The 27,893-nt window shown below is 43.7% G+C and overlaps 1 protein-coding gene across 1 annotated transcript in view; it reads right to left on the bottom strand.

Moving 5' to 3' along the window:
* The window catches only part of LPAR3 (lysophosphatidic acid receptor 3), a 46,142-nt gene extending 18,713 nt beyond the window's left edge, over positions 1–27,429 (bottom strand). Inside the window, exon 1 of the mRNA XM_065891640.1 lies at positions 26,694–27,429. Coding sequence (XP_065747712.1) covers positions 26,694–27,429 — 736 coding nt within the window. The remainder of the gene's footprint in view (positions 1–26,693) is intronic.
* Between the last annotated feature and the right edge of the window lie 464 nt (positions 27,430–27,893).

Genomic DNA, 27,893 nt, shown 5'->3' on the forward strand with positions numbered 1-27,893 from the left:
TTACTTTATCACTTATTTATTTAAAAACTCCCTTGATATGAACATAGCACTTTAGTTAAAGAAAGACAGAAACTTCCCCCAGGTTGACTCTACATGGTCAGCAGATACGCTTTCCTGCAGGTTCTGAGCTAGGTTGGGGCCAGTTAGGAGAATCTGGGGTCCTTTCCTATTCTAGAAAAAACCCAAGTGACATCCACTCTGACGGAATTAACAGAGGGTATATGAAATGCCAAACTTAGGCAGGAGTTTCTCATCATAAAACATGGAAATTTGGTATATATACATACATATATATATATATGACACACAAATACTGTTCATATCAGTTTGTTGCCACTGAAAAGAAAGGCTGAAATCCAATGGAGGTAACAAGATACAGAAACAGGAGGGTAGTGAGGCTGGGGAGAGATATGTTCTTATTGGCACAAAAACTAGGGTGAAAACAATCTTATTCGGAGCTGGAAGAAAAATGGTGTGACTCAGGAACGGTATCCTTACCATACACGTAATTCAGTATTATCACATCTGCTTGTGAAATATCCTCCAGGGATGGTTGAACTAGATGGCCTTTGAGATCCCTCCTGGCATAATAGCATGTGATTTTAAAATTCCCCCTAGAACACCAATGCTCTGTAAAACACAGGTCTAACATGTATTGGGGCATAAAGAGCATGAGGCCAACTCCTTGAGAAACAAGTCGCATTCATCTCCTGCTAGGGCAGGCTCTGGAGGCTAGGGGGCCAGTGGGGATCCTCAGAGCAAAAGGTGTCTGAGGGTGAGGATCACTGTGGCCAACAGTCTGGTTATTAGCCTCTCTGTACAAATGTTAAGAAATCTGTGCCACCCTGTATTGTTGCCAGATCCATCGTGGATTCTTTTATAGGTCATCCTCTTTCACTGTGTACTCTACCATCTCTCATGGTTCCTTTCTCAATGCTACCAGAAACTGCACTCATATATGGGTTACATGCCATGAGTTCCAGGCAATAGGACCACTGTCCACTCAGTTGTCCAGGCCAGAATTTGGGTGTCATCCCAAAGGACTTTTCCCTTCTCCCACCTTCGCATGCAAACAATCACCAAGTACTGTCAGTTCTACCTCATTAATATCTCTCTAATGCGTTTGTTTCTTTCCAACCATCCTATGCTTCCCTTAGGTCAGATCACCATCATCCCAAGCCTGCGTTAATTTAATAGCTTTCCAAATGGCCTTCCTGCCTCTACATTCTGCAAAGTGTGGTCAGAGATCTCTATATGAGTCAAGTCTGACAAAGCTGCCTCCTTGTTTAGGACATCTTCAGGACAAGTCCAAGGTCTACAGCCTGACCAGCAGGTCCCTGATGACCTCTCCCTGACTGATCCACCAGCCTCCTTGCTCCCCTCACCCCTTGTTCCTCCCTTCTGTGTTACTGGCAGTGCCCTGAACAGGCCATGTCGTCTTTCGTTTCTGGGTCTCTGTCCCTGCAGCTCCCTCTGCTTCCAACACACTTTAAAGATCCATGGGCCAGTTCCTCACACAACTCCACAGCTTCCAGTGTTCAGTTTAATAAAAACAGTAGCTTCCACTTAATATGAGTGGTTCTGTTCAAGGCATTTTTATGCATCCAGTCATTGAGTCCTCTCAACAACCCTTTGAGGTAGGGATTATCGTGTTCCCCTTTTAGAGATGAGATCCCATGATCTCTCAAAGGTGGGTTATGTGCCTCTTCTAAGCGCTCCCAGAGCCCCCTGTGTTTATCATAAAACTTACAATTATCAATTTCCCCAATCTTCTGCACCACAGACTGCAGGTCCCAAAGGAAAGACATGTCTGATTTTTGGTGGTCTCCTAGATGAAGCTCGGTGAATGACTGCTGAATTAATAAGTGATGACAGAGCTTGGCGATATGGTGCAGGGTTAGGAGCACATGCCAGGAGCAATCTGCATTCAGATCTCAGCTCTTCCAATGACTAACTGTGTAACCTTGAGCAAGTTACTTAACTTCTCTGCCTAGAATGGGGATAATGATAATACACAGTTCAGGTAAGAGTTAAATAAGTTGATAGCTGTAGAGTGCTTAGATGAATTCCTGGAACACAGAAGAACTATACAAGTGTTTGCTATTATTAGCATTCACGTTAAGGAAGAAATTAAAAGCACTTGTAAAATGGAATGAATATCATTAGTTCAACTTTACAGGCAAGAGAAAGATAAAGTGACAAACCTCAAAAGTATGCTCGTCTTAGAATTAAACATCACTGCCCAAATACTTGTTACAAAGCATCAAGGAAACAGCTTAAGGATGGATTCCTTACAAAATAATCTCATCAGTAGACTTTTTAAAAAACAACAAAAACAACTAACTAACAAAAAGAGCAGATGAATAAGTCGGCTCTAACCAACTCTAAAGAGGAAATGATCTAGAAGTTTCAGAGCACACCACTTACTTACATAAAAGATAAACTCCTACATATGAGGAACAAATTTATAAGAAAGCTTTTGGGAAATGTTCCCTAAGACTAACTTAGGAATAGGACAAGCTCAGATTTGTGAGAATGGTTAGGACCAAAGAAATTCCATTTTATGGGGAAATTTTCCTGAACAATTTACTCACTGACAGTGAAAAAACCTTAATCCTCAGATCTCAACAGGGATTTAATTGTTTGCTCTTAAAAACAAAGCAGATGTCTTATTAAAACAATAATTTGATCTAAGAAAAGATATAACCAAAGGAATAGACACTGTGCCAGGATTTTGTGGAGTAACTGAGTATTGCATCCCTTGTTAGGGACAGTGTCTTTGCTTAGAGAATACTGGAATGGAGACCCCATTTGCTGAAACAGTGGCTGGTTTTCACCAAAAGAGACACATAAATAGAGAAAAGTTTCATTCGGAGTAGACCCTCTGCTGAGCAATCCAAAGCCTTGGTCCTCATGTCTGTGACCCATTTAAATACTCACTGGAATTTCCCTGTGAAGAAACAGCAGAACTTTTACTATAAACGTTATCCTTTAGTTCTCAACAATGATCCATTCTTTGCCAATGTTTGGCAATGAAAATAATACAGTATTCACTGAGGTTCCTATCTTTTCTTTCTAGATCCCAAGTCAAAAATGAATTCCTGAAACTCCATTTCCCATTTTTGTGATGGAGATTAAATCCTACTTAAAATGTAGCATAATCATGAAATTCTTTATTTGCCTGAGAGGTTTAGAAGAACAACCAATGGTGCCTTAGGACAGATAATGTTTGTTTTATTCATTAATTTAATAAAAAATTTTTGTAACAATAAAACCCCACTACAACTAAAAATCTGGAGAGTCCTTAGATTTCACTGAAGTGGAGTTTGTCCTTTAATGGTAAAGAAAAATGGAAGACCCCTCCCTCTCCGCATAAGATTCTAGGAAATTCTCAGTGGCTCTTCTGTCATTCTCCGAGTACCCACCTCTACACTTTCAAGTTATGCAGTGTGTAGGGCAACATGTTTTGGGATTAAAATGGACACCTACAAGTCAAAGATTCCCTCTTCTCTGGTGACTGCATACCCCTCTCAATCTCTCTGTCTGTGTCTCAGATCTGTAGTAATTAAGCATCACATCCCTTATCCCTCTCTGTCTCTGTCTCTCTCTGTCATTCTCTCTTTCTCGCTCTCCTTCACACACTCCATCCACATGGTTACACAGGTGAGGTTCCTGGCATACCTGATTCTACTCCTGACCAAAATTGGTTCCTTTGAAACACCTGACTCAGACTGGACCAATCAAAATCCCATCCACAGACCCCAGCTTCTGGCCAGATGTGAATGGTCTAAGGTTTAGCATCTGATTTCAGGCTGGGCCAGTTGAGTCCCATCCCAGAGAATATGTCAATAGGAGAGAGAGACCTTGATATACACACACAGGAGCTACTGGCTGCTATATTTTGCACAATCTAGATAGAAGTAGCTGAACAATAAAAAGCAGTTTGCAGAAGGAGATAAGAATAAAATAAGCACATAGGAGAAACTCAGATGAAAAGGGAATAGAATTTCCTGGAGAACACAGGGCTTTCCAAGACTTGGTTCCAGGCCATTCCTTAGGTCTGGTGACCTACACATTCTTGGCTCTATGGCACTGCTGTTCCTCTCTTTTTCACTTCAGCTGACATGAGTTGGTCCCTGTTTTTGCAATTAAGAGGATAGTTAATAAATGAATGGAACTCTAAATTTAAGCATAGGGCCAGAAACTGAAATATATAGTTTCTTCCAGATATTTCATAACCACCACAATCAGATCAATCATTCGCTGTAATTTTGGAGTCGCAGACAAAAGGAGTTCAGTCATTGGTCAAGAGCCAAAAAGTTCCCAAAGAGTTTGGGATGGGGGGAACATACTGTATGGCCACACAACTGGTTTTAATGATGCAAATAAACTTGCAGAAATTATTTTCCTACATTTCCTTTAGCTTCATAAGTTAGAGCTTTGAAGAGATGTAGTAAAGAAATGCACTTAAGTAGATTAGTTTTCATTTCTATAAAATGCAAGGTATTCGTGCAGATTTTAAACCTCATCAGTCTGTTTATTCATAGCACTCTTACAAACTTGTCATTTAAAACAATTATCTGTTAAAGCACTTCTGAGTAAGCACATTTTTTCTTCATGCAGGTAAATGAGGGTAGACTTGGGAGTTCCTTTTAGAAGTAGAAGATAATAATAACAGTCCTATGTTTGAATTTCAAGTTCAGTATCACATTTGGCATGAATATCAAAATCTTCCAGCGGTGCTGCTTTGTTCACAGGGAGGTTTTTCTTGTTTGAGCCTTCTTAAGTAAGACTCTTGGAGAAGGACAAAGAAAAATAAAAAAAAGATTCGCCACATGTTGAGACATAGAGGAGCTGGTATGCAGGCAACAGAAACCATCCAATAAGCAAGGCCTTGGCCTCTATAAGCCTTATGGCCAGGCAGCTTCATGCTTTCCTTAAAAGATGAGCTCTAAAAGGAGGGGACCACGTGCTGACGAGGAAGTAAACTCCTATCTCAGTCTTCACATCACTAAAAGGAACTCAAGCCTAGAGTGTGTGTCAGGGATGAGCCAGAAGTTCAGTGCCTATGGAGGCTCTTCTTAACTCCTGCTTTCATCCTCACATTTAAAGCTGCCTTTTTGCTTTCAGCACATTCTCTTTCACGCCCCACACAGCTACCCCTCAATCTCCTGGCTGCTGCCCTCAGCCTTTGCCTGAGTCAGAGGAGGGGGGGCGGGGTGACCCATCCTTAGACACAGGAGAGTGGAAGCTTCTTTCTTCAACCTAGGCCTGGAGAGTGGAAGCTTCTTTCTGCAACCATCTTCCAAACAAACTTGGTTTTTGATTGTGATTTCTTCTCTCCGGTGGTGTTAAAACACTTTAACAAAGAACTGGGTTCTTAGGAAGCAAGAAAGCAGGAGGAAGGCTATGTCAGTCATAAAAGTGTGTTGGTCTAACCTTCTCCAGGCTGGAGGGGCAGTGGGTCCGTTTTAAACTTTTATGTTTCAACACAGGTAGTCTTACTGCTAGGGAGAGAGACTGTGTGAAAACTCCACATCTGCTGGACCCTGGCAGAGACTTGCCGGTGGATTTTAGCGGTTAGAATCCCAGTCTGCAGCATTATTGATAAGGGTGAAAAATTAGAAGTAGTCTGTAAATTATCAACAATTCAGTATGGAATACAATGTAATCTTATATAGTCACCAAAGAGAATTAGATACATATGTTGATACTGACATGACCAAAAAAACCAAAAAAAAACAAATCCAAGATATTATGGACAAGGGAACAAAGCAAGCTAGAGAACTATTATGAGTGTCAAGAACACCTTTCTGGGGGCTTCCCTGGTGGCACAGTGGTTGAGAGTCTGCCTGCCGATGCAGGGGACATGGGTTCGTGCCCCAGTCCGGGAAGATCCCACATGCCGCAGAGCGGCTGGGCCCGTGAGTCATGGCCGCTGAGCCTGCGCGTCCGGTACCTGTGCTCCGCAATGGGAGAGGCCACAACAGTGAGAGACCCGCGTACCGCAAAAAACCCCAACACCTTTCTGTACAAAAAACATCACTATGTGTGTGTATCACACACTTTTATTTGCAGGGAAAATGTCTCCAAGACGACACATGAAACTGTTAACAGTGGTGCTGACTGCTCTAAAGAGAGGGCTGAGTGGGACTTTCACTTTCTAAATATAATACATTTGTCATGTGTACATTTTAGCAACAAGCAAATGCCACATTCCTAATAACAAAAATAATAAAGGTTTTAAACATCATTTAAATTCTGGAGCTGGAACACTTTAATATTTATAAAATTATTTACATTCTGAGCTCTCGTCGCCAACATTCAGATTAACAAATTCTATCACCTCTCTAGGCTTTATTTATTCCTGACCCATAAAATGAGGCTACTGCTCAGGGTTATTGGGTAGCTAAATCAAAATGATGGCATGAGTTTTAAAAACATTTTAAATTCCAAGAAGCCATTATGTATATTGTTTAAGCTTCTTGTTAGCATGCTATCATTTATTCCTAAGGATACGCTCTAGGAAGGATCTGTGTTATGACTTTTCCAGGTAAAGAAAATTGGGCAGAGAGAAATTAAATTTCCCCCATAGATTGCAGAACTAGAATCAAATGCTCTGAGGTTAAACCCCCGCTTCATCCCATGCATTACCCAGAGAGAAGGTAGGTGAGTAGACTCTGTAGACTATGATTCCCTCCAAGGTGAAAGGGACTGGGTCTAGTCAGGAGCAGTAATAAGCACCTTTGGAACTATAAAATAACATACAACTGCAGCGAAAAATACCCCATGTGTTTCTTTTCCTGCAAAGTGTGTTGGTCCATATTCACCAAGGCCAATTAACCTTTTGAATTATGCTCAAATAAATGCTTTTATGCACCTAAAACCAGAGCAGTTTAGGAAAACTTCTTCAGAATAAATATTCAGGATTTTAAAAAGGAAGAAAATGTAGGTCTTGATTCAAACATGCATTTACCTGGAGGAAAAATAAGACTTAGAAAAAAGCAGGGACACTGATTCCACCAAATTGCAGAAAGGGATACTTCAGTCACTGGGAAGTTTCTGAGGGTTTGCTTGTTGTGGCACTGCTACCGTTATATACAAACGGTGTACAAACAAGTGGGCGGGACATGTCCTACCTGTCCCACCCAGCCATCGTCTCGTAAGTTATAACTCTTGCCAAGGCTTCAACAAATAAGAGGGCTCACTTCTAAATAAGGTGTGTGGGCTCCAATTCCCTCAGCTTCAAGCAAGCATTTTTTTTTTTTTTTTTTGTCTGTGCCATGCGGCTTGTGGGATCTTAGTTCCCTGACCAGGGATTGAACCCGGGCCCACAGCAGTGAAAGTGTGGAGTCCTTACCACAGGATTTCCAGGGAATTCCCTCCATCAAGCAAATTTTTTTCAATATTTAAACATTCTTATATTTGTAGAATTATCCCAGTGTGATTTTTCAAATTATTCTCCCAGATTTAATTCACCAGAAATACATTTAAAATTTTTTAATCTGTATGTAGTAGGTATGATCTTAATGTACAAACTCAATTGTTACAGAAATATCAGTTTTTATTACTTTTAAGTCAATTTACTTCCAACTTCAAGCACATATGCCCCTAGGTTGGCAGGAAATTCAGTTAGTTATCCTTGAGTCCCCTTCCTATTACTGAGGTAGTATAAAGCTTCTGGGGTCTTACAAAGTACCAAGGCATTGGAAGAAACCCTTGTCATCAGTCACCTCTGCTCCTCAGTTGCTCCCAAGCCACCTATTATTCAGTCCTAGATCCGTGTGCTGCCATTTTCCCCAGAGGTTTTACTGCTTTCTCGAATATGCCAGAGCACACAGTACAGGTCCCTGATGTTTTCGGGAATTATAAATCTTTCTTTCTTATCAGTTCAAGGGAACTTCTTCGTGGCTTTCCTCTAAGGAAAAACTGGTCTCCACCATGAAAATACTTAAACTGATCTCTTCAATGGAGTTTTTGCGAAAGAGGAGCGATAACTGTTCAAAAATCCTTGAGGCAGCAAATTACAAATCATAAAGCTTGGGGCTGAGTGGGGTGTGGGGAAGAGTAGTTATAAAGAACAGCAACATAATTTGATAACATGAACTGTGACATTTTGCATGTCTTCCATGCTTTGTAACAGTTCAAACAGGACAAAAATATTCCTTCTCAGAATTGGGAAGAACTTCTTGCTAAAACCATCTGAGCTTCATACCTTTTCAGAGAATACCTCTTTGACAAGTGTTTCAATTTATTACATGGTTATTGGTATATTCAGATTTTCTGCTTTTTCTTTTTTTATTTGAATTTTTTATACAGCAGGTTCTTATTAGTTATCTGTTTTATACATATTAGTGTATATATGTCAATCCCAATCTCCCAATTCATCCTACCCCCCATCGCGCTTTTCCCCCTTGGTGTCCATACGTTTGTTCTCTACATCTGTATCTCTATTTCTGCCTAAGCAAGAAAATTTTAATCAATGTTACAAAGTTCTATCAATTTCCCACTACTATGGGTCTAAAACCCAAATTTGAGATAGTATGTTTATTGATCATAAAAGATTGTCAAAAAGACTTCCCAGATAAATTTTCCTAAGTGTTAAAACAGGCATTTTAAAGATGTTTCAGCTATATAACTAAACAGTAAACAACTACCAATTACACTGCTCCTAGACATTAGTTTTAAATAATAATTATTATTCCTTGGGAGTATCATCCATGTCTCAAGGTAGGAAAAGACTGTCTTCTCAAAGATTTCTTTGCTTGGATAATTCAAATCAACAAACATTTCTTGAGCCCAACTGTGTGTAGTTCACAGAACAATATAAAGATGAAAAAATGGAGGCACCACTCCCTGCCTCACAGGCGTTCACCCAACACTCAGAATTAAGGCTAGGGACTTCCCTGGTGGTCCAGTGGTAAAGAATCCACCTTCCAAAGCAGAGGATGCGGGTTCGATACTTGGTGGTGGAACTAAGATCCCACATGTGGCGGAGCAACTAAGCCCTCACGCCACAACTAGAGAGAAGCCCACATGCCACAATGGAGAGCAGTGACACCCACGCTGCAAGGAAAGATCCCATGTGCCACAACTAAGACCCGATGCAGCCAAAAAAATAAAGAAATAAAATAAAGAAATATTAAAAGAAAAAAGAATAATTAAGGCTAGAGATGCTAGGCCTAATTTGCACTTCCTTGAAAGTTGCAGTCCTATTAGAGAATCGCAAAACGCAATATTGCAGAACCCCGTGCAATTTTTGTCTTCAAGATGCTATAGCAACGGGGTCCTGTGCCCAATTCAGACATACTGGTGTTGAAGACGTGCTGCTCCAAACAAGTCGACCTTGTCATCAGGTTAATTCCCAAAGTCCCTTCTCCCCTCTTATTTATAGCTACTTATCTTTCTCTGCCTGTATTTTATGACTTTTTCCACATAAAGCATTCTCTAAAATATCTGGGGGCAAGCTTTCACTCCATGCTCCCTCAAGAGTGCAATAATACTGGAAGCACAGTTTGCAGGTCATCGTGAGAGGTCAGCGAGAAGTCCCCTGGTGTTAATTGCTTGAGTAATATTGTCTTCTCCTTTAGACCACACCATTAAATTGTTTTCATGACCCACAAAGGGGTTATTTGTATCAGGGCAAATGAGATCTGACACAAATTCACACTGGCTAATTTCAACCTAACAAAATAGTTTATTCCTATAGAGAAAAGAACAAGACAAGGACAAAAAATGTGTTAAGTCTCCATGATATAGAGGCAGAAGGGAAGAAATGTATTAAATAGATGGGTCCTATCAGAGCAAATGATGCAGCTTTGATGTGGTATCTGGAAGTTGTGAGGGTCTACCCTGCAGGTCATTCTCCTAGAGATTGGGCTTGGGGGAACACGTATTTTCTAAAGGTTTTTAAAGAAATGATATTTTCTATCAGAGATTTGGGTCTGGATCTCTCTATTTCACTGAACTTCTCCCATCTCTACACCAGCATTTTCTTTGTTCTTTCAGTCATCCAAATGTAAAATTCTGAAGCTGAAATCATCCTTTTGCTGCTCCCCTCATGTCGATATGTCTCCACCTTCTGAGGCATCTATCATTTTAATGTCTTTTAATTCCATCTTTCCTTTTCTTTTCTCACTGCCATCACAGGAACTCTTGCCTCTGAAGTGTTTATGCATGGGATGAGGGCATTCAGAACACCCTGGTAGTTTTTCCAAAACATGCATGTCAGGGCTGTGCCAGCAGACCACTGAAGTAGAAACTGGTGTGTGTGTGTAGGAAGGGAGAGAGAGCTCTGCATATGTGGAAAATGTTGCCCGGGGGATCTTGATGCAAAGTACCACCACATTCTGTAATGAATTGTCTGGGTCCTCTTTCCTCAACCCTCCAAACCAAGCACTTCGAACCAGTTAGAGCCTATCTCTGAACAGGAGGAATCTGAAGAGCCCCAAGCCTCAGTTCAGCCTTAACCGTGGTGTCAGCCTTATATCCCTGCCCCACTAATTAGGTCTCCATGGTGACCTGACACTCAAGGTCTGCTGAGGCTGGGCCTCTCCCCAACGCCTGTCAGGGACCTTCCGGCCCCCCGCCCATCATGCATGCATCCACCCATGGTGATCCCAGCCGGGTCTGGGTCGATGATCAGGTTCCCGTTATCCACAGCCAGGTTTCCCTGACCCTGACTTCCAGCTGCTGCTCCCAAGAGGGCTGCCTGTACCTGGCTGCTGCAGGAAGTGGCATCTGTCGTCGCCAGCTCTCCTGGCTGGATCCCAAACCCTTCCTTGGTGGCTCCTGGGCACTATTCTCAGGCCCGTGCTGCCATTGAGGACCTGCCACTTTACACTTTACTCCGTGGCACTCCCTCAGTACCTCCTTTAACAGCAGGCACAGGCCCAGAGTCAGCTCCCTCCCTCCACTATGACCCCTACAGCCCAGCCCCCGCCTGCCAGCCGCCCCAGCCTGCACCTGCTACAGAGATCGGACACTGGCAGCTTGAAGGGAACAGTGCTCTCCTCCTGAACGTGGCCAGCCCCCACCTGCACTACTTCCTCAACCCTACATGGGGCTCCTGCCATCACTCTGTGACCCTATCCTGGTCTGGAAGTGCAGGGGAAAAGCTCCACCTAGGTGGCCACCGGACTGCAGGGGCACATCTGCCCTCTCAGGTCTCCAGGCATCCACTTCCCATGCCAAGGGAATGCCCAGAGAGCTCCCTAGGAAACTCCAGAGGAGCCCACAGCTGCTAGAGAACTTTATCTCCCATGGAGACATGAATCCAGCGAGATTTGCACCTAGCCTTCCTTGCTCAGCATAGGAAGGGTGGTCTCAGCCTATGCCCTTGACCTACAAATGTGGAACAGGCATTACTGTGCTCCAAAAAGTCTTCAAGGGACCTTAAGAGAATGAGGCCTCTCCTACAGAACCCTCGGACCCTAGCCTACTGTCTTTTCCATTGTCCAGGGCTGCCTCTGGCTGATGAGCTCTGGCTTAGCTGTGTTCTCTGAATGGCCAGTGCCTCTAAACGATCCAAAGAGGCCACTCTCTCCTGAGACCCTGAGAGTCTGAAGCTTCTTGAGGCTGCCCTGAAATCCCAGCTTCCCAGAGCCTAACCCTGGGGGCTTCAGAGGGGCTGCAGAGCCAGATCCCAGGGAACTCCTCGGTTTAGAGATCCCCATCCTTCTTTGCCAGATCCTGAAGGCCACGGCTCCTCCACTCTATAATCACTGAGACCACCCCCAGGCTGAGCCCAAGCATCACTTTTCCATCTGGGGAGGTTAAGGCCTAACTCTCCCACCTAACAGTGAAGTCTCCTATGTTACATCATTCCTGAGATTGAGGGAATCCAAGAAAGCCCTCAACTTAAGAACTTCCAGACTGTCCCTGCAGGGCCCCCAGGCTGGCCAATATTTCTCCCAAATGACAGAAATCCAGAATTCAGGGGTTGGTTCTTGGCATTGTCCCTGGGGACTGCATTCAGCGAGACTCCCTGAGTCGGGAGGGTCTACATGGCCCCTTGTTATACAGAGGCCAACAAAGAAGAATCAGGAATCCTAAAGATTCTCCAGGCTCATGCCAATGCTGCCGTCTCTGAACCGCAGGTTGCCTTAAAGCAGAGGAACAAGATTTCCCCTCCAAATGAGGAGAGTCCAGTTATTACCCCATAAATTAGCATTAACCTCTTGTAGGACCACTTCAATGTCCTTCTGAGGGTCCATTCCATGCTACTGAAGAGACACACTTTCAGCTTCCAAGCTGCACAGAGAGTCAATGGAGCGCCCAGAACCACTCAGGTCTGCTGTGCCACTTCAACATCCTTATGTTCCCTAGTCTCGGTGACAGCACTGAACTCCACTCGGAGATGGCTTTCAAAAGCCTGCCATGTCATGGTTAGAGAAGAGGCCATGTGAGGACACAGCAAGGAGACATCCATCTACAAGCCAAGGAGACAGGTCTCAGTAAAAACCAGCCCTGCTTGATCTTAGACTTCCAGCCTCCAAACTGTGAGAAAATAAATGTGTGTTTGTAAGCCTAAACAGAAAGGCTTGCCATGTGTCTCTGGAGAAACAGCGAGATACCTAAGCGGCCATGCAGATCCTAGGAACTTGGCTACATGCTTTCCAGCATCTGGACCCTCAGGAATAAACTCACTATAACTCCTTTGGAACCCAGAGCCTTCCACAGAACGTCAGACCTAGCAATGAGGAGCCCCAGGATCGAGGAGCTTGAAACGTGTCCTGGGGAGGAAAACACGGACCTCTCAAAGGAGGAATTATTCGAGTGACAAGCCCTGACCTTTCGCACAAGGCCCACTTGCAGGGTTCTTGAGGTGACCCAGTCATGAGGTGGAGTGCTCTGAATATAGCACTTATCTCATAAGCCTTGCCCTGGACCCAGACAGGCAACTCAGAGCAGATACAGAGCAGGAACAGACCGTTCCCTGACTCCTGGGTAAGTCCAGATCTGAAAGCCCAGTAACATATAAGCTCTAAGCGAGAGCCCTGGGCCTGTGTCAGTCACACAGCCCCACTTTACCTCCCATGAGTACTCAAGCCTGGTGATAAGGAGCATCACCCTTGAAACAGGACCCTGGAAACAGGCACAGGCCCCAGTGAAGACAAGGAAGCCTCTAAGAAAACACCTCTCTCGCAATCGAGGAGACATCATGAAACGACACACATGGCTGGTCCTCGTAAAACTGAAGGAGCAGATTCAATGAGACCTAAGTCGTTCAAAGTGCTGTGCATCACAGTAGCTGGGTCCTGGGCTAGTTAAGGTCAAGGGGTCAAACTCAGCAGCCAGGGCCAGCCCCGTGGGCATGAAGCCTGTGCAGTCACAAGTCACTCACAAGGGCCCTGCGCCTGGCTTAAAGCTCTGCTGCGGCCGCCTTGAAATCCTAAGCGTACCTTTGAACTTATTTTTTTGTAAGTAAAGTTTGACGGGACGATGAGCATGGGTGTGAGTAGAGGAGAGGTGCAGAAGGAAGGAAGGCAGCACTTCTTTCCCCTGCTTTTTTGTTATAATTTAAAAAAAAATGTTTTTGAAGTATAGTTGATTTACAATGTGTTAATTTCTGCTGTACAGCAAAGTGATTCAGTTATACATAGATATACATTCTTTTTTATATTCTTTTCCATGATGGCTTATCACAGGATATTGAATATAGTTCCTTGTGCTATACAGTAGGACCTTGCTGTTTATCCAGTCTATATATAATAGGTTGCATCTGCTAACCCTAAACTCTCAATCCACTCTCAGTCCTCCCCTTTCCTGCCTTCTTTATAAGAGGTCCACAAATTATGTAGCTGGACCTGTCAGCAGCCCTGATGTAATTGCTTCCCAAGTAACATAAACTCCAGGTATTTTCTGGAGCTCCCTCAACCTCTAGCCCCATGCCTCCCAAAGAAATCTCCTTTGATGCCTTAGGGTCACTCCTCACACAAGTCAATTCCCATCCCAGCTTTACTTGCTACCCTCTTCAAATTTCCCCCAGCTCAAAACAAGACCACTGGTGAGAAGCAGGACATAGGGGGCCTGCATTCCAGGAAGAAATCATGTTAAGATACCCTAGGGTTAGTAAGAAGGATCCTGAGTGGCAGTAGGACCATCCCTGTGGTTATGACAAGGACAAGGATGGAGGCTGGGACAGCTGCCTCCCAGTGACCCATCCAGTAAATATGTTTGTTAGTTCATTATATAAACATTTGTTGAGTACCTACTGTGTGCCAGGCACTTCAGAATGAAGGTAGACACAGTCCTGACTTTGACAAGCTCCCAGTCTAGTAGAGGTAAGGGCATTTAGTAAATAAATTGTAATAAAGTGAGCTAAATACTTTTATGCATATAAATAGTGTGCTATAGAAGCACTGCATAATTAACTCTGCCTGAGAGAGTCAGACAATATCACAGAGAAGGATCCTGAAAGATGGATAGGAGTTTGCCCTGCTAAGAAAAACCACAAGGAGTATCAAGCCATCCCTGCATTCCTCCAGAGTGGTGGTGAGAAGTCTGACACAACGGAAGCATGGGCTGGCGGGGTGGGTGTGAAGAGGCATTTGGAAAAGAAGACCGGAAACAGAGCTGTGAAAGGGGTCTTGCAATTCCAGCTAAGGCAGTTGAGTTTTACGTAATATGTAGGAAGAGAGAGAAAAGATCAGAGTTAATTGTGCTTTTTAGGAAGATCCCTCAGCTGGTGGTATGGAGGAAGGCCTGGAGCAGGGAAAACAGGGAGGAAGGAATCCAGACAGACTCAATGTTAAGCAACAGTATGGCTTCATCAGCACGGTCTTAGTAGAGTGGCAGGGTCAGAGCTAGCTTATCATGGTTTAAGGTATTAAGAAAACAGAATAAATGGAAGGACACAGAGCAGTAGTTAGAAAAGGGAGGTAAGATCAAGGGTTATATTTCTTAATGACCAAAAATAGAGCACAGGAGAGCAAGAATAAGGATGAGGCCCCTGGGGAGGTGGGAAATGATTCTCACAGAAAAGCTAGAAGGTTACGGGGGGGGCCTTTGTAGGTTGGCTAAGCCGGTGAAGGGAGGGAAATTAGGGGAATTCATGCCAGGTAACTTCTATCTTCTTGGTTAGAAGGAAGCAAGGAAGGAGAAGTCAGCTGGGAGGGGGAAGGGCAAAGCTGAAAAGCCTTAAGCAAAGTGGGAAAAGCTTGATTAGGTCCAATCTTGTTTTTGCCAGTCCCCTGGCCCTGAATCCTAGTTCAGTTCCCATGATGGATTCCTGCTTCCAGATCTCTCTGACCTTGGCCACCTGCTTATTCCACCTTTGTCTCCTACCAGATTTCCACAAGCTCATGCTCCCCTTCTGCTCCCCTGCAGTCCCCGTTGGTCCTCCCTGGCTGTTCCTCCCTCCCCGTGTAGACTGGGCCTGCTGGTGACAGATGTACTTTCCTGCAGCACCTACTATGACGAGCCAGCTCTGTCTCTCTCGGGCATCTGAGCTACCTACCGCCCACAGAGCCCTGGGCCAATCCCAGCAGTCCCCTAAGTGATCTCTCCCTCTCCAGCCCACCTCGCAGCTCCCACCTTCTTCTCAACCCACCAATACCCCAAGATCCTACAGGGGCTCTCTGCTGCCAGATGAGGCAACTTAGCTATGGGCTTATGACTGGCCACAGACCTACTTAACTTCGCCTGCAGGGCTTTTAACAAAAGTTGAACTGTCCCATTAGCCACAGGTGCCACCCCTCCCTAGTGCCTTATTCCTACCCTAGGCCCAATCCACACACCAAGGTGTTCTACTCAGTCTCTGTAGACACTTGACAATAAAGTCCACACAATCTCAGGACTCAACACCTTCCAATCTCTGGTCCAGTCACTTCTCAAACCATGCAAAGCCCTTATTCCAGAAACCTGCCTCTGCCCTGTTTCCCCCCTCCTCCCTGTCCCGGCCCTGGCATGGTCTCCCTAGATGTATGTATGCCTGTCTCCTACCCTATCTTTCCCCCTATCGGTAAGGCCTTACCCTCTCCTCTCCACTTGTCACACTGAGATCCACTCATATCCCCTCTCTTCAAGGAGGCCTCCAAAGACCATCCAAACCCACAGCACTATTTGCCTGGACCCTTCACTTGGCTCTTGTATATAATTCTTTGTTTCTTTTTATCTGTATTTCTTTTTCCTATATTTCTTTTTATCTTTTTTGGGGTAAGCTTCTTCATTCCTCAGATAAGCCTATAAACAGGGTTCCCTATAAGTCATTCGCCCAAAACGCCACACGGAGCAGATCTGCCGTGGTGTAATTTATCTCATACGTAACCCAACCGTTGACTCAAACCATGGCTATCTCCCGACAACCATAAAACTTCAGAGCAGCACAGATTCGTAGCCTTCAGGACAGAGGCCATGTCTTAGAGTTAGTATACTGCCTAAAATCAAGTAGGTACTCAATAAAAAAGCAGATATCTCTTCTTGTTAAGAAAATGTAAAGGATAAAATAGGCCCACCGTAAACTCTCTGACTTGATGGAAATAAACAACTTATTGTTTATCACTGCCACTCAGGCACCCAAGCACAGGTGTCTTTCACCAAAGCAAGAAGAGAGACCCACAAGAAGCAGCAGAAACTAGGAAATCCGGAGCTCTGGCCCCAACACTAGCAATGATTTACAAGATGAACTTGGATAAATCTCTCAACAGATATTGATTTTCTAGGTAATGGGATCTTTCCTTCTCACACTCTGCAGAGCTATGATACCAGTCTGGTGAGGAGGGAGAAAGAGTAGGTACCTGGCCTACAGCAGGGGGAAGGGCTGCCTACCTGGTATACCCCCGCCAATACTGCCTGGTTTGCCCACCCTTTATCCCAGCTTCCATGCTGACCCCTAGGTCTGTGACATGCTATGATTCCGGCAAACACCCTTTACTCCTAATTCCTCCCCAAAATGTTTGCTTTAGCTACACAGTGAATGCAGTCCCCAGTGGAAATTTTAAAAGTACAATGTTAACACGGATTTGGTAAAAATTCTACCATGGATCAACATATACCTTGCTGTTCCAGGTGTTAAGTTAGTCAAGTGATGTGACAGGTAACAACTACATTCTCCTTTGGCAGAAGTCAAGGCCCTGAGAGAGGGCCTGACTGAGTTCTGGAACTCTAACCCTTCCAGGAGGCTGGGTGCAGGAGAGTTGGATGTAGTTGGGTAATGAAACTTCTCTGTTAAGTGAAGTAAGTCAGACAGAGAAAGACAAATGCTGTACACACCACATATATGTGGAATCTTTATAAAAAAAAAAAAACAAAAGGCTGAGTTCACAGAAATGAAACAGAATGGTGGGTACCAGAGGCAGGGGGAGGAGGAATGAGAGATGTAGGTCAAAGGTACAAATTTTCAGTTAGAAGAAGTGTAAGTTCTGAGGATCTAATGTATAGCATGATGACTGTAGTTAATAATACAGTACTGTATACTTGAAAGTTTCTGAGAGCATCTCTTAAGCATTCTCACCACAAAAAAGGCACAGAGTTAACTATGTGACAGATGAAATGTGTTAATTATCTTGATCTTGGTAATCATTCCTCAATGTGTATGTCTATCAAATCATCATGTTGTGTACTTTAAAAATATACACTTATATTTGACAATTATTCCTCAATAAAGTTGGGGGGGAAACAAACAAAGAGGTAGAACTTGAGAAGTGTTCCTGTACCTGGTACTCAGGAAATATTCAATAATTGTTCCGGCTGAAGAGGAAGGTTTCAGGTTTCTGAAAAGATGAAAAACCAGGGAAAAAAAAAGAGTTCTGAAGGAGGGAGTGTGATAGGGAAATAAAAGAAGCTGAATGGATTTAGAAGAACAGAACTGAAGGGATATATGGAGGAAACAGAAGCAGGAAGAAGGCAAAACAGTGATTACACCGGAAACGACGACAAAGATCTGGTAAAATGACTTTTGAACTGACTGCAAAGGAAGGCATCTGAAACAGTAAAGCAGGAAAAAAATAAAAGAACCAAAAGCCAGACTCAAGATAACAAAGGGCTACGTACAGCAGAGGCAGAAGGGGAGGAACAGACTCCTAAAACTGTGGGGTTAAGAAAAGATATCAAGAAGCACAGCCAATTTGAAAAGGTGGGATGGAGAGGCATACAGTGACTGATTTTTTTTAAAATTTGCAGCTATCTTCCCTTTAACATCAGACGTTGAGGTTTTCTCAGTCACCACGTTCCTCCTCCGAATGGAGGGGTCTGTCACACTGTATTGTTGGGGGCAGCACCTGGGGAGCGATTACATTTTTGCCTTCATTCATATACAGCTTGCCTGGGAGCAAAGGTCCCTCTCCCGAAGGCCCCTGCTGCAATGACATGAAGCCCAGAGGAAAAGCGTCTGCCACAAAGGTGCTCCTTTGATTAGCTGTTTTCAAGACAAAAGTACAAACACCCCTGGACAAAATGTACTGAGTAGTGGTGCCTGGGTGGCTTGACTCTGAAAAGAATTAGTCATTCTGATATGACTGCACAGCAACAAGCAAACTCTTGAGTGCCAAAAATCTGATCGTTTCACTCAGCGTTTCTTAAAGCAAAGCTTTAACTTTTTTTTTTTTTTAACAGATATTTGATTACAAAGGCATGCAAGGCAGCAAACATTGAAAGCAGGCTTCTGTGATGTAGAAGCCACTACAAGGTCACAGAAGCTAAAAACAAACGTTTCAGAATTCCTGGGGACCACAGTTAGTTTCTCTTCACTCCTAGTTTCTGTGTGTGTGCGTGCGTGCGTGCGTGTGTGTGTTCCCAATTCTTTTCAGACAAAGGGCAAACTTCCCAATCCTAGTAAAGGTGGTAATAGTACTTGGTTAACTAGGAATCCTGGTAGGATTCATTAGCAAGATGGGGACAGTTTCTCATGAGGAATGTTTTATAGATCCACACACAAGATGTTGGTGCTATATTACAGGATTCTTATTAAGCTAACACTTGATGGTCAGGGTCTCACTTATCATGTTTTATTCATAAATGTTGCAAAAGCAAAATGAATTATTAATGCAAAGATCATTTGGCAGAGATAGGAATCATTAACAGAATTTCACCGGCACTGGGGGCAGTGGGGTGGGGGGGTGGTGGTAGAAGATGGTTTATAGGGACTTAGCAACGCAAGCACAGAGCTTTTCAGATCTGTGGTGACCGTGTTTTCAGATTGGCCTGGGTATCCAGGAACTTAACTGGTGCCATTTGTCTGCTGTCGGATAGCCTTTGCAAAGCACATCCAGTTAGCTTCCTCCTGGCTACTTGTCCACAGTACAAAACCTGCCGTTATGACGGTAGGTCCCTAGTCCCCCTCTCCACAGTACCTGTGACATTACTGGGGAACAAGCGCACTCTGCTTGAATACAGGGCAAGGCTCTTCAGATTACCTAACTCTTCTTAGTACTTACTATGTAAATTGTTTAGTACTTTCTATGTGTCAAGCACTACACTAGGTATTTTAAGTGCATTGTCTCATTGTTTCCATAAAAACTTGCCATGCCAGGGGTACTGATATTATCCCCATTTTACAGATGGGAAAACTAAGTCACAGGGAGGTCAGGTGAATTGCTCAGGGTTATGCAACTTGGAAGCTGCAAAGCCAGGATTTAAATCTGGTTCCCTCCCTATTCCAAAGCCCCTACTCTTGCCATATACTTTAATGAACATAAAGTTTGAAGAATGTGGAGCTGTCATTCCCTGGGAGATGTCATAACTGTCACCAAGCTGCAGAATCTTTAAAACAAATCAAGAGCAAGGTAAACATCGAGAGATCAAGTACCTTTACTGAAATAAACTTAACTAGAAATTAAGGGAGATACAAGTTATAAATGTCATTACCTGGGTAGATGTTGTTCTAGCCCTATCACTTTCAAGAGGCTGCTAATTAACCTTGAAAAATTGGTTCCTGGAGCCAGTCTGCGTGTATTTGAATCTCAGCTCTGCTACTAATCTTGGGCAAGACACTGAACCTCTCTGGGCCTCAGTTTCCTGGTAATAATAACAGAACCTCCCTCATAGCATTGTCATGAAGATTAAATGCCATAAAACGTGTCTCAGAAACCATGTATTGCACACGGTGAATATTAACTATTATTATTTTTTCCAGTATGGGTCTATGGGGAAGATGCTTAAGTCCATCCGAGTTTCCTCATCTATTAAACAGATCTGCAGGGAGCTGTCATGAGGGTTAAATGAAATAAAATCCTAAAAGAGTGTAAGATGCAGACCTCCTCATAGTAAGCAATCAACAAATGTTCATTTGTTTTCCTCTTCCCAAGAGAGACCTCTGTTTCCCACCCTATGAAATGGGATACCCACTCACTCCTCTCATGCCATTGTTTACCTCACAGGCGTGTAACAGCCAGAGCGTGCCAAAGGTCAGGCTGCACATGAGGAAACCTGGGTTCTACTTTTATTTCCGCTTTTGAAAAGCCACTCCTCTAAACCTTGATTTCCTCACTTATTCCTTGTTATAACCTCAACAAGTGTGTTCCAGACAGCGTGCTACATGTTAGATATGCAAAGGTAGATAAATAAGGTACAGACCTCAACTTCAAAGAATGTACACCCTAGTTCAAGATAAAGGCATGTAAACTTCAAAGAATGTACACCCTCAACTTCAAAGAATGTACACCCTAGTTCAAGATAAAGGCATGTAAACAAATGAAGTACACTGATTGAGGTATGGACAAGATAGAGAGTGGCCCAAAGGAGGTAGGATCAGATTCATCTAGGCAAGATTCAGAGAAGATAAGCCCTTGAGTTGAATCTTACAAGATGAATGCAAGTTTCCCAGGCAAAACAAGAGGAAAGGTATTCCAGCTGAAGCAAAGGCCTAGCAGTGTAAAGTGAAAAACTGTAAATAATTACCTATAGCTGAGTAGAGGGTGCATTTAGGGGAGTAGGAAGAAAATAGGATAATGCTATCTTCCCCACTTACCATACAGAATTTCCATGAGACCAAATGAGAATAATGTATTAAAACACTGAAAAAGACATAGTGTCGCAGAAATGTCATGTATGATTGTTAGTAGTACTCCAGCAAGGCTTATATGGCACTAAGTTTTCACCCATTTCCTAGCATGAGAACTCCTGGTACTGTTTATCCTCTTACCACCACTTTGTCTCCCTCACCTCTCCCCTGAGAGAAGGCAAGGTGGATTCAGCATTGATCGGAGTGGAAAAGTAGAAGGGAGAAATAAAAAATTCCAGCTCTTTGTTTCGATGACCGCAAACCTTTTCAAAGTCCCTTAACTGTAATGTTGCTCATATTTTTGAAAAGCTCTATCCTTATTGGCCAAAAAAGTAACCTGGACCCTAAGACCATGGCTTTTCAAATGTTCTTCACTATAACCCATAGCAAGATATATATATATACACACACACACCATAATCCAGTCTCACACAAACATTATGAAATACACTTATACCTACTATATGCAATGCACTCTGATATTTTCTCTTCTTTTCTACTTTATGTCATTTTTTAAAAGTGTCAGTAACAGTCTCCTAATTGAGTTCACTACTTGCGAGTAGGTCACAACTTACAATTTGAAAATCACCATCCTAAGAGACAGGAAGGTTTATGAAAGATTTCAAAAGTATGGTTCACAAATCCTTTGAATCTTTCTTTTCTTTTGCATTTCAAGATACTGCAGAATAAAAGAAAGCCCAGCCCATTTCCTGGAAAATAAAACATCCATGTGTGCACAGTTCACATCGTATGTTGTTTGACAATAAATAAGAGGTTTCCACACGGGGTATCTTGTGTGTTTGGGGTTGCTGTGACTGATTAGGCTGGCTGACAAGTAAGATTTCAAAATACAGGAGTCTCTCTTGGCAGGGCCTTGGTGCCCTGTGGAAAGTAGGATCATATGTCTCCAATGTCTTTTCGATGAGAACATTCAACAAGCAACTGGTGGTGCAGTCGTTGGGAGTCTGCCTGCCGATGCAGGGGACATGGGTTCGAGCCCTGGTCTGGGAAGATCCCACATGCCTCGGAGCAGCTGGGCCTGTGCGCCACAGCTGCTGAGCTTGAGCTCTGGAGTCCGTGAGCCACAGCTGCTAAGCCCGTGTGCTGCAACTGCTGAGGCCCACACTCCTGGAGCCCGTGCTCCGCAATGAGAGAGGCCACCGCAATGGGAGGCCTGCTCACCGCAGCGAAAAGTGGCCCCAGCTTGCTGCAACTGGAGAAAGCCTGTGCGCAGCAACAAAGACCCAATGCAGCCGATAAATTAATTAATTAATTAAATTAAAAAATAAGCAACTTCTTTCACGTAAAAGGCCCATCACACATTGTAACCCAGAATTGAGCAGCATTCTGCCTCAGGGCTGCTGAAATGGGAACACAATGCCTAGATGCCTTTCCGGTCACACACAGATTTAAAATCCACCCCACCATCATCACTACGACCCATCTGGCTCTGTATGCTTTTTGTGTTCAACCAAAATCCTAAAGCCAGAAAGAAACACAAAGGTCATCTGGTCTACCCCTCTCCTTCCAAAGAGCATGGCCAACTAAACTTTTCTGGCTCATAGCTGAGTTATTTCCCCTTGTACCTCAACATGCATCTGAGTTCCATGGGGCCTTCCTTGTGTTACTGCACAAGCTTTACATGTCTCTGCCATCACACTGCTGATTATACTGTTTCTCCTACACAGAATTCTTTCCCTCCTGCCAATACAAATCCCACCCATCCTTCCAGATCACACCCCAAGCTCCCTAAGAAGCCTTCCCCAAACTCTACCGCCCCTAATTATCCATTCTTCCTTCTCTGAAATGAGATTAAGCTAACTGAATACATGCAGCCCTTTGCCTCTTAGATGCTATTTAACAGACAGTTGATATATATTTATTGATTAACTTTCTAAGACTTAAAAGAAGTTACATATATAAGAATCTTTAATCTTAAATTAACCTTTCCTACAAAATATATATCAAGGAGTAAATAGAAAGGTTTAGCATTTTATCATGAAGATATTTAAATCAGGTAATCATTAATGAAATAAGTATTAAGCTATTAATTTCCATATACTCAGAACCAATGACTACAGTGATGGTAGGTCCTGCCAGTCCTGTTGATTTTTCTAATGCATATACTACTATATGAGAAACACCTGTATTAGGCAACCAAATTCTTACATGTACCAGATAGAGCAACTAAGGGGCTTCCTTCCTAAGGAGCACCATGAAAGATGCTCTCATGGAAGGGGACTCTGTGCTTTGATACACAGTCAATCCACGAACTCTGTGTTGGCTTTGGCTACTTACTGTCATGGTAGGATTACTGAATTTCATAACTTGGAAAGAATTTAAAGTTTACCTATTCAACCTCAGATGAGGAAATTTAACCAAGAAAAGGTGAGCTAATGTGCTTCAGATCACCCCTGTAGAAAATCCCAGAGATGGGGCTAAAACCCAAATCTGTTATCTGAAGAAGTCAGGAGCTGGAAGCCTAAAAACCTCATACCACCTAGCTCTTCGGTTTCATTTCCCCCGTCCCCAAACTTCTTGTCTTCCACCAGATCCCTGTCTCACCACTGAGGAACTTCCCCAGGTCCTCCACACCAAACTGTCTTCCTGATGTTAACCAATTCCCCAATGTTGTTTCATCTTGATGCCCTGACTTCTCTTAACCTACTCAGCAATTTCACTGTTTCTTCTGGTTTTGCCCTTATCCAACACCACACCCGCCCAAACCACACAGCTGTTTTAAGCCCTTCCATACATTCCAGACAAAGTTACATATGACACTGAAGCTGGTGACCGTGATGACCATCTCACAAAAAGTCCTACCTAGGATGACAGAAGTTTTTTTGCCATCTCGTGCTGTATATAATACAGAACATGCTGGAAAAAAGGTTTTCTCTTTAATTAGGCAGGTAGTTTCTCAAGATACAGAGCCAAGCAAATGATTGTGCTTGCAAGTTAAGCAGGGAAAGCAGCAGAGTTGCTGACACTACCAATAAATACCAAAAACATCAATAGCTCTAGCTCAAGAGTGGAAAAATGGATTAATGTGATTACTCTTCTTCTTACTGTTGTCTATGTTCTTGTCAAGACACTAAAAGGAGAATGAGGCGGTCAAAGCAGAAGACAGGACAAAGAGGAGGCCAGTAAAATGTCCAAATAAAGCAAAACTAGCTACAGAGTGGGGTAATAAACATGTGGACTCCAAAGGCCAACTGGTCAGTCTTGCTTCCACCATTAACAACAAATGACCTTGGGCATACTTGCTTAAACTCTCCACTCAGTTTCTTCATCTGGTAGGGGGATGACAGTAGCACCTATCTCACAGGGTTGCCATGGGAATTAAATAAGTTAGTATCTGTAAAACACTTAGGACAATGTTTGACACATATTAAACCCTACATAAATATTTGTTAATGAAAATAAATCCTCAGTTTGAAATTATTTTAACTATCACACTATGTGTCTGCTGACCTCCAAATCTTATTAGCAGTTTCAGGACCTAGAGACATCATGATGGCTCCCATACCACACCATATATACCCTGCATCCTCCGTTATGAATTGTTTCCCAAGAATTCATTTTATAGTTCCTTCATTGGGAATTAAAAGGAATATACTCCTGGCTCTCTCTCAATAATGGTCCCCATGGCTGCAGCCACCACACATGGTGAGAAAATTACCTCTCTAACATAGAACACAAGGCCTGTGAAGCCACAGAAGTTGTTTGCCCACATGTCACAAATTCTACCTGTAACCCGGGACTGGAATTGGGGCACAACTGGCTACCTGCCATAGAGAAAACAAAATGAAGGGAAAATTCTTTGCCCCAAAAGTATCTTCTTGGTCCAGGGCTCACAGTGGAGAGCAAAACCCCTCAGAGCTGTTTAAACTCTGTCTTAAAGACTCTCCTCCCTCCATTTCTTCATTTCCTTCTCATCAGGCTCTTGGCTACACTAGTTTTGATCTTCTCAAGGTCACCTAACAACTACCACTCTGCTAAGACTGCATCTGGCTCCACCTCTCAGGAGTATTAACATTGCTGATACACCCTTTCCTTCTCACAGCTTCCAGGCCACCGTATTCTCCTGGGTTTTCAGGCTTCTCCTTTTCCTGGGCTCTCGTGACATTGCTTCCTGCCTTCCCACCCTCCCTACGTTGGAGTACCCCAGGACTTGTTCCTCGGTCCTCTTCTCTCTTCCATCCACACTCAACTCCATGGTGGGCTCATCCAGTCTTGTGGTTTAAAATACCATTTTTTTCCCCAAACGACTCTCAAATAGAGATCTCCAGCCCAGACCTAAATCCTCAACTCTTGATTCAATAGGAGAAATTTAATTCACTGTCTAATAAAATCCTAAACTTAGCTAGTCCAAAGCCAGACTCCCAACCTTCCCTCCAAATCTCCTCTTCTGTCTTCCGCATCCCCACAAATGACGTGCTCCACCCTCCCCTCCTCCTCCCGCCTTTCTTCATACCTTACTGCTCAGCAAATCCTATTGACTCTACCATGTAAAAAAATCTCAGGGGCTTCCCTGGTGGCGCAGTGGTTGAGAGTCCGCCTGCCGATTCAGGGGATGCGGGTTGGTGCCCCGGTCCGGGAAGATCCCACATGCCGCGGAGCGCCTGGGCCCGTGAGCCATGGCTGCTGAGCCTGCGCATCCGGAGCCTGTGCTCCGCAACGGCGCCCGCATACCGCAAAAAAAAAAAAAAAAAAAAAAAAAAATTCAGAATGCAACCTTGTTGCATCACCTCTAGACTGCCCTCTGGTCCTAGTCATTTCCATCTCTCTTGAGTACTGAAATACCCTCTTAAGCAGTTCTCTGTTTTTACCCTTGCCCCACTACAGTACTTCCTCAAAACAGCAGCCAGAGAGATGCCATTAAAATTCAAGTCATGGGAAGCAGCCGCATAGCACAAGATCAGCTCTGTGCTTTGTGACCACCTAGAGTGGTGGGATAAGGAGGGTGGGAGGGAGGCAGACGCAAGAGGGAAGAGATATGGGGATATATGTATATGTATAGCTGATTCACTTTGTTATAAAGCAGAAACTAACGCACCACTGTAAAGCAATTATACTCCAGTAAAGATGTTAAAAAAAAAAATTCAAGTCAGATCACGTCACTCCCTCGTTCAAAACCTTCCAATGGCTTCTCCTCCTCTCCCTCAGAAAAGCAAAGGCTTTGTGATTAACTGTGCAGCCTGACTGAATCTGAGTCACTCCACCTATACCACCTCAACTCTCTGACCTCATCACCTCCCACCCTCCCTCCACTCCACTCCAGCCACACTGGCCCCCTTGCTGTTCAGCCTCCTACGCTCACTGCATCTCCTGCCTGGAACACCCTTCCCCCCCACACCCACATGGTTCACTCCCTCATCACTTTCCCATCTTGGCTAAAACGTCACCTGCTAGGTGAGGCTGTCCCTCACAACACTTTTTAAAATTGCAAACTATAACAGCTTAGCACACTCCTTATCTCTCTTCCCTGCTTTATTTTTCCCCATTAGACCACTCAACATCTTATTTTACAAACTTTATAATAGAATATACTATAAAATTATTTTGTTTGTCCCCATTAGGATACTTATATTGTCTTCCCCTATTCGAGTATAAGCTCCAGACAGGTGAGGGTTTAGGTCTGTTCATGTTCACTGCTGCATTCCTACTACCTAGTAAGTGCCTTGTATACAGCAGGTGCTCAACAAATATTTGCTGAATGAAGGGGAATAACGGCTGACTTGGTTCCTCTTACCTAAGACAGTCATCACCGTCTTCATTAGCTTCATGGGTGTCCTCCGGTGGCTGATGGACCCACTTGTGTGCGGAGATAAGACGTTGGTTTTCCTCTTTACGTACATGTAGATCCGCAGGTACACCACGACCATAATGAAGAAGGCCATGAGGTTGGACACACTCCAGAAAATGAGGTAACTCCTGCTATAAATGGGGGCCAGGGAAGAGCAGGCCGAGATGTCACAGAGGCAATTCCAGCCCAATGTGGGGACAGCCCCCATAAAGATGGCAATGGCCCAGACGAACAAGATGAGCAGCGTCACTCTCTTTTTGGTCAGGTTGCTGTGGACTCGCATCCTCATGATTGACATGTGCCTCTCCACGGCAATAACCAACAGATTGGTCAGGGAGGCTGTTAAGCTAGTGTCCAGAAGCCCCTGGCGGAGAAACCAGCGGTTGACAGTCAGAGTTTTTGAAACTGGGCCAGTGTTAAACATCAGGTATACATAGGCAATTCCAGCAAAGAAATCTGCAGCGGCTAGGTTAGCCAACAGGTAGTAGAAGGGGAAATGAAACTTTCTGTTTTTGATTACTGCTGCGATGACCAGAGAATTAGAAAAAAAGATAAACAGGCAGAAGAATGTTCCAACACACAAAACAATTACAAGCTTCGTTCCTGTCCACTCATCGGCAGTGTCAGTGTTGCTCCTATTATAAAAAAAGTCCATCTGCTTATCATAGTAGCACTCATTCATTGTGGAGAAGAACTGAACATCCTAGAAAGAAATTTAAAGAAGAAACAAATATCACTCTTTGGAAAAGTCAATCACTAAATCACCAATTGCCATTGCTAAGCCCCTTGTTCTAGTCAACCCCTGTTCATCCTTCAAATCTCAGTGTAAATGTCCTTTGCTCCAGGACCCTGGCCCCCGACCACCTATCACAGCATTTATCTCATATCAGTCATCGTTGTCTGTTTCCCAGGTTAGGTGCAAGCGCAGTGAGGGAGGGTCTGTGTCTATTTTGTTCATCATGATAACCCCAGGACCCATCTGCCCTGGCTGCCTCAAGACAGGTATTTGCTGAATGGCTGGCTGGCTGGTTGGCTGAATGAATGAATGGTCATGGAGGCAGGAATAGGTCAAATATTCTGAGCCTTGCAATAATCCCCCCTGCACTGGTAACAATTATAGCATAGCACGTTAAGGCTTCTCCTGGT

The sequence above is a fragment of the Phocoena phocoena genome, chromosome 1 (genome assembly GCF_963924675.1).
Source record: "Phocoena phocoena chromosome 1, mPhoPho1.1, whole genome shotgun sequence".
Lineage (NCBI taxonomy): Eukaryota > Metazoa > Chordata > Mammalia > Artiodactyla > Phocoenidae > Phocoena > Phocoena phocoena.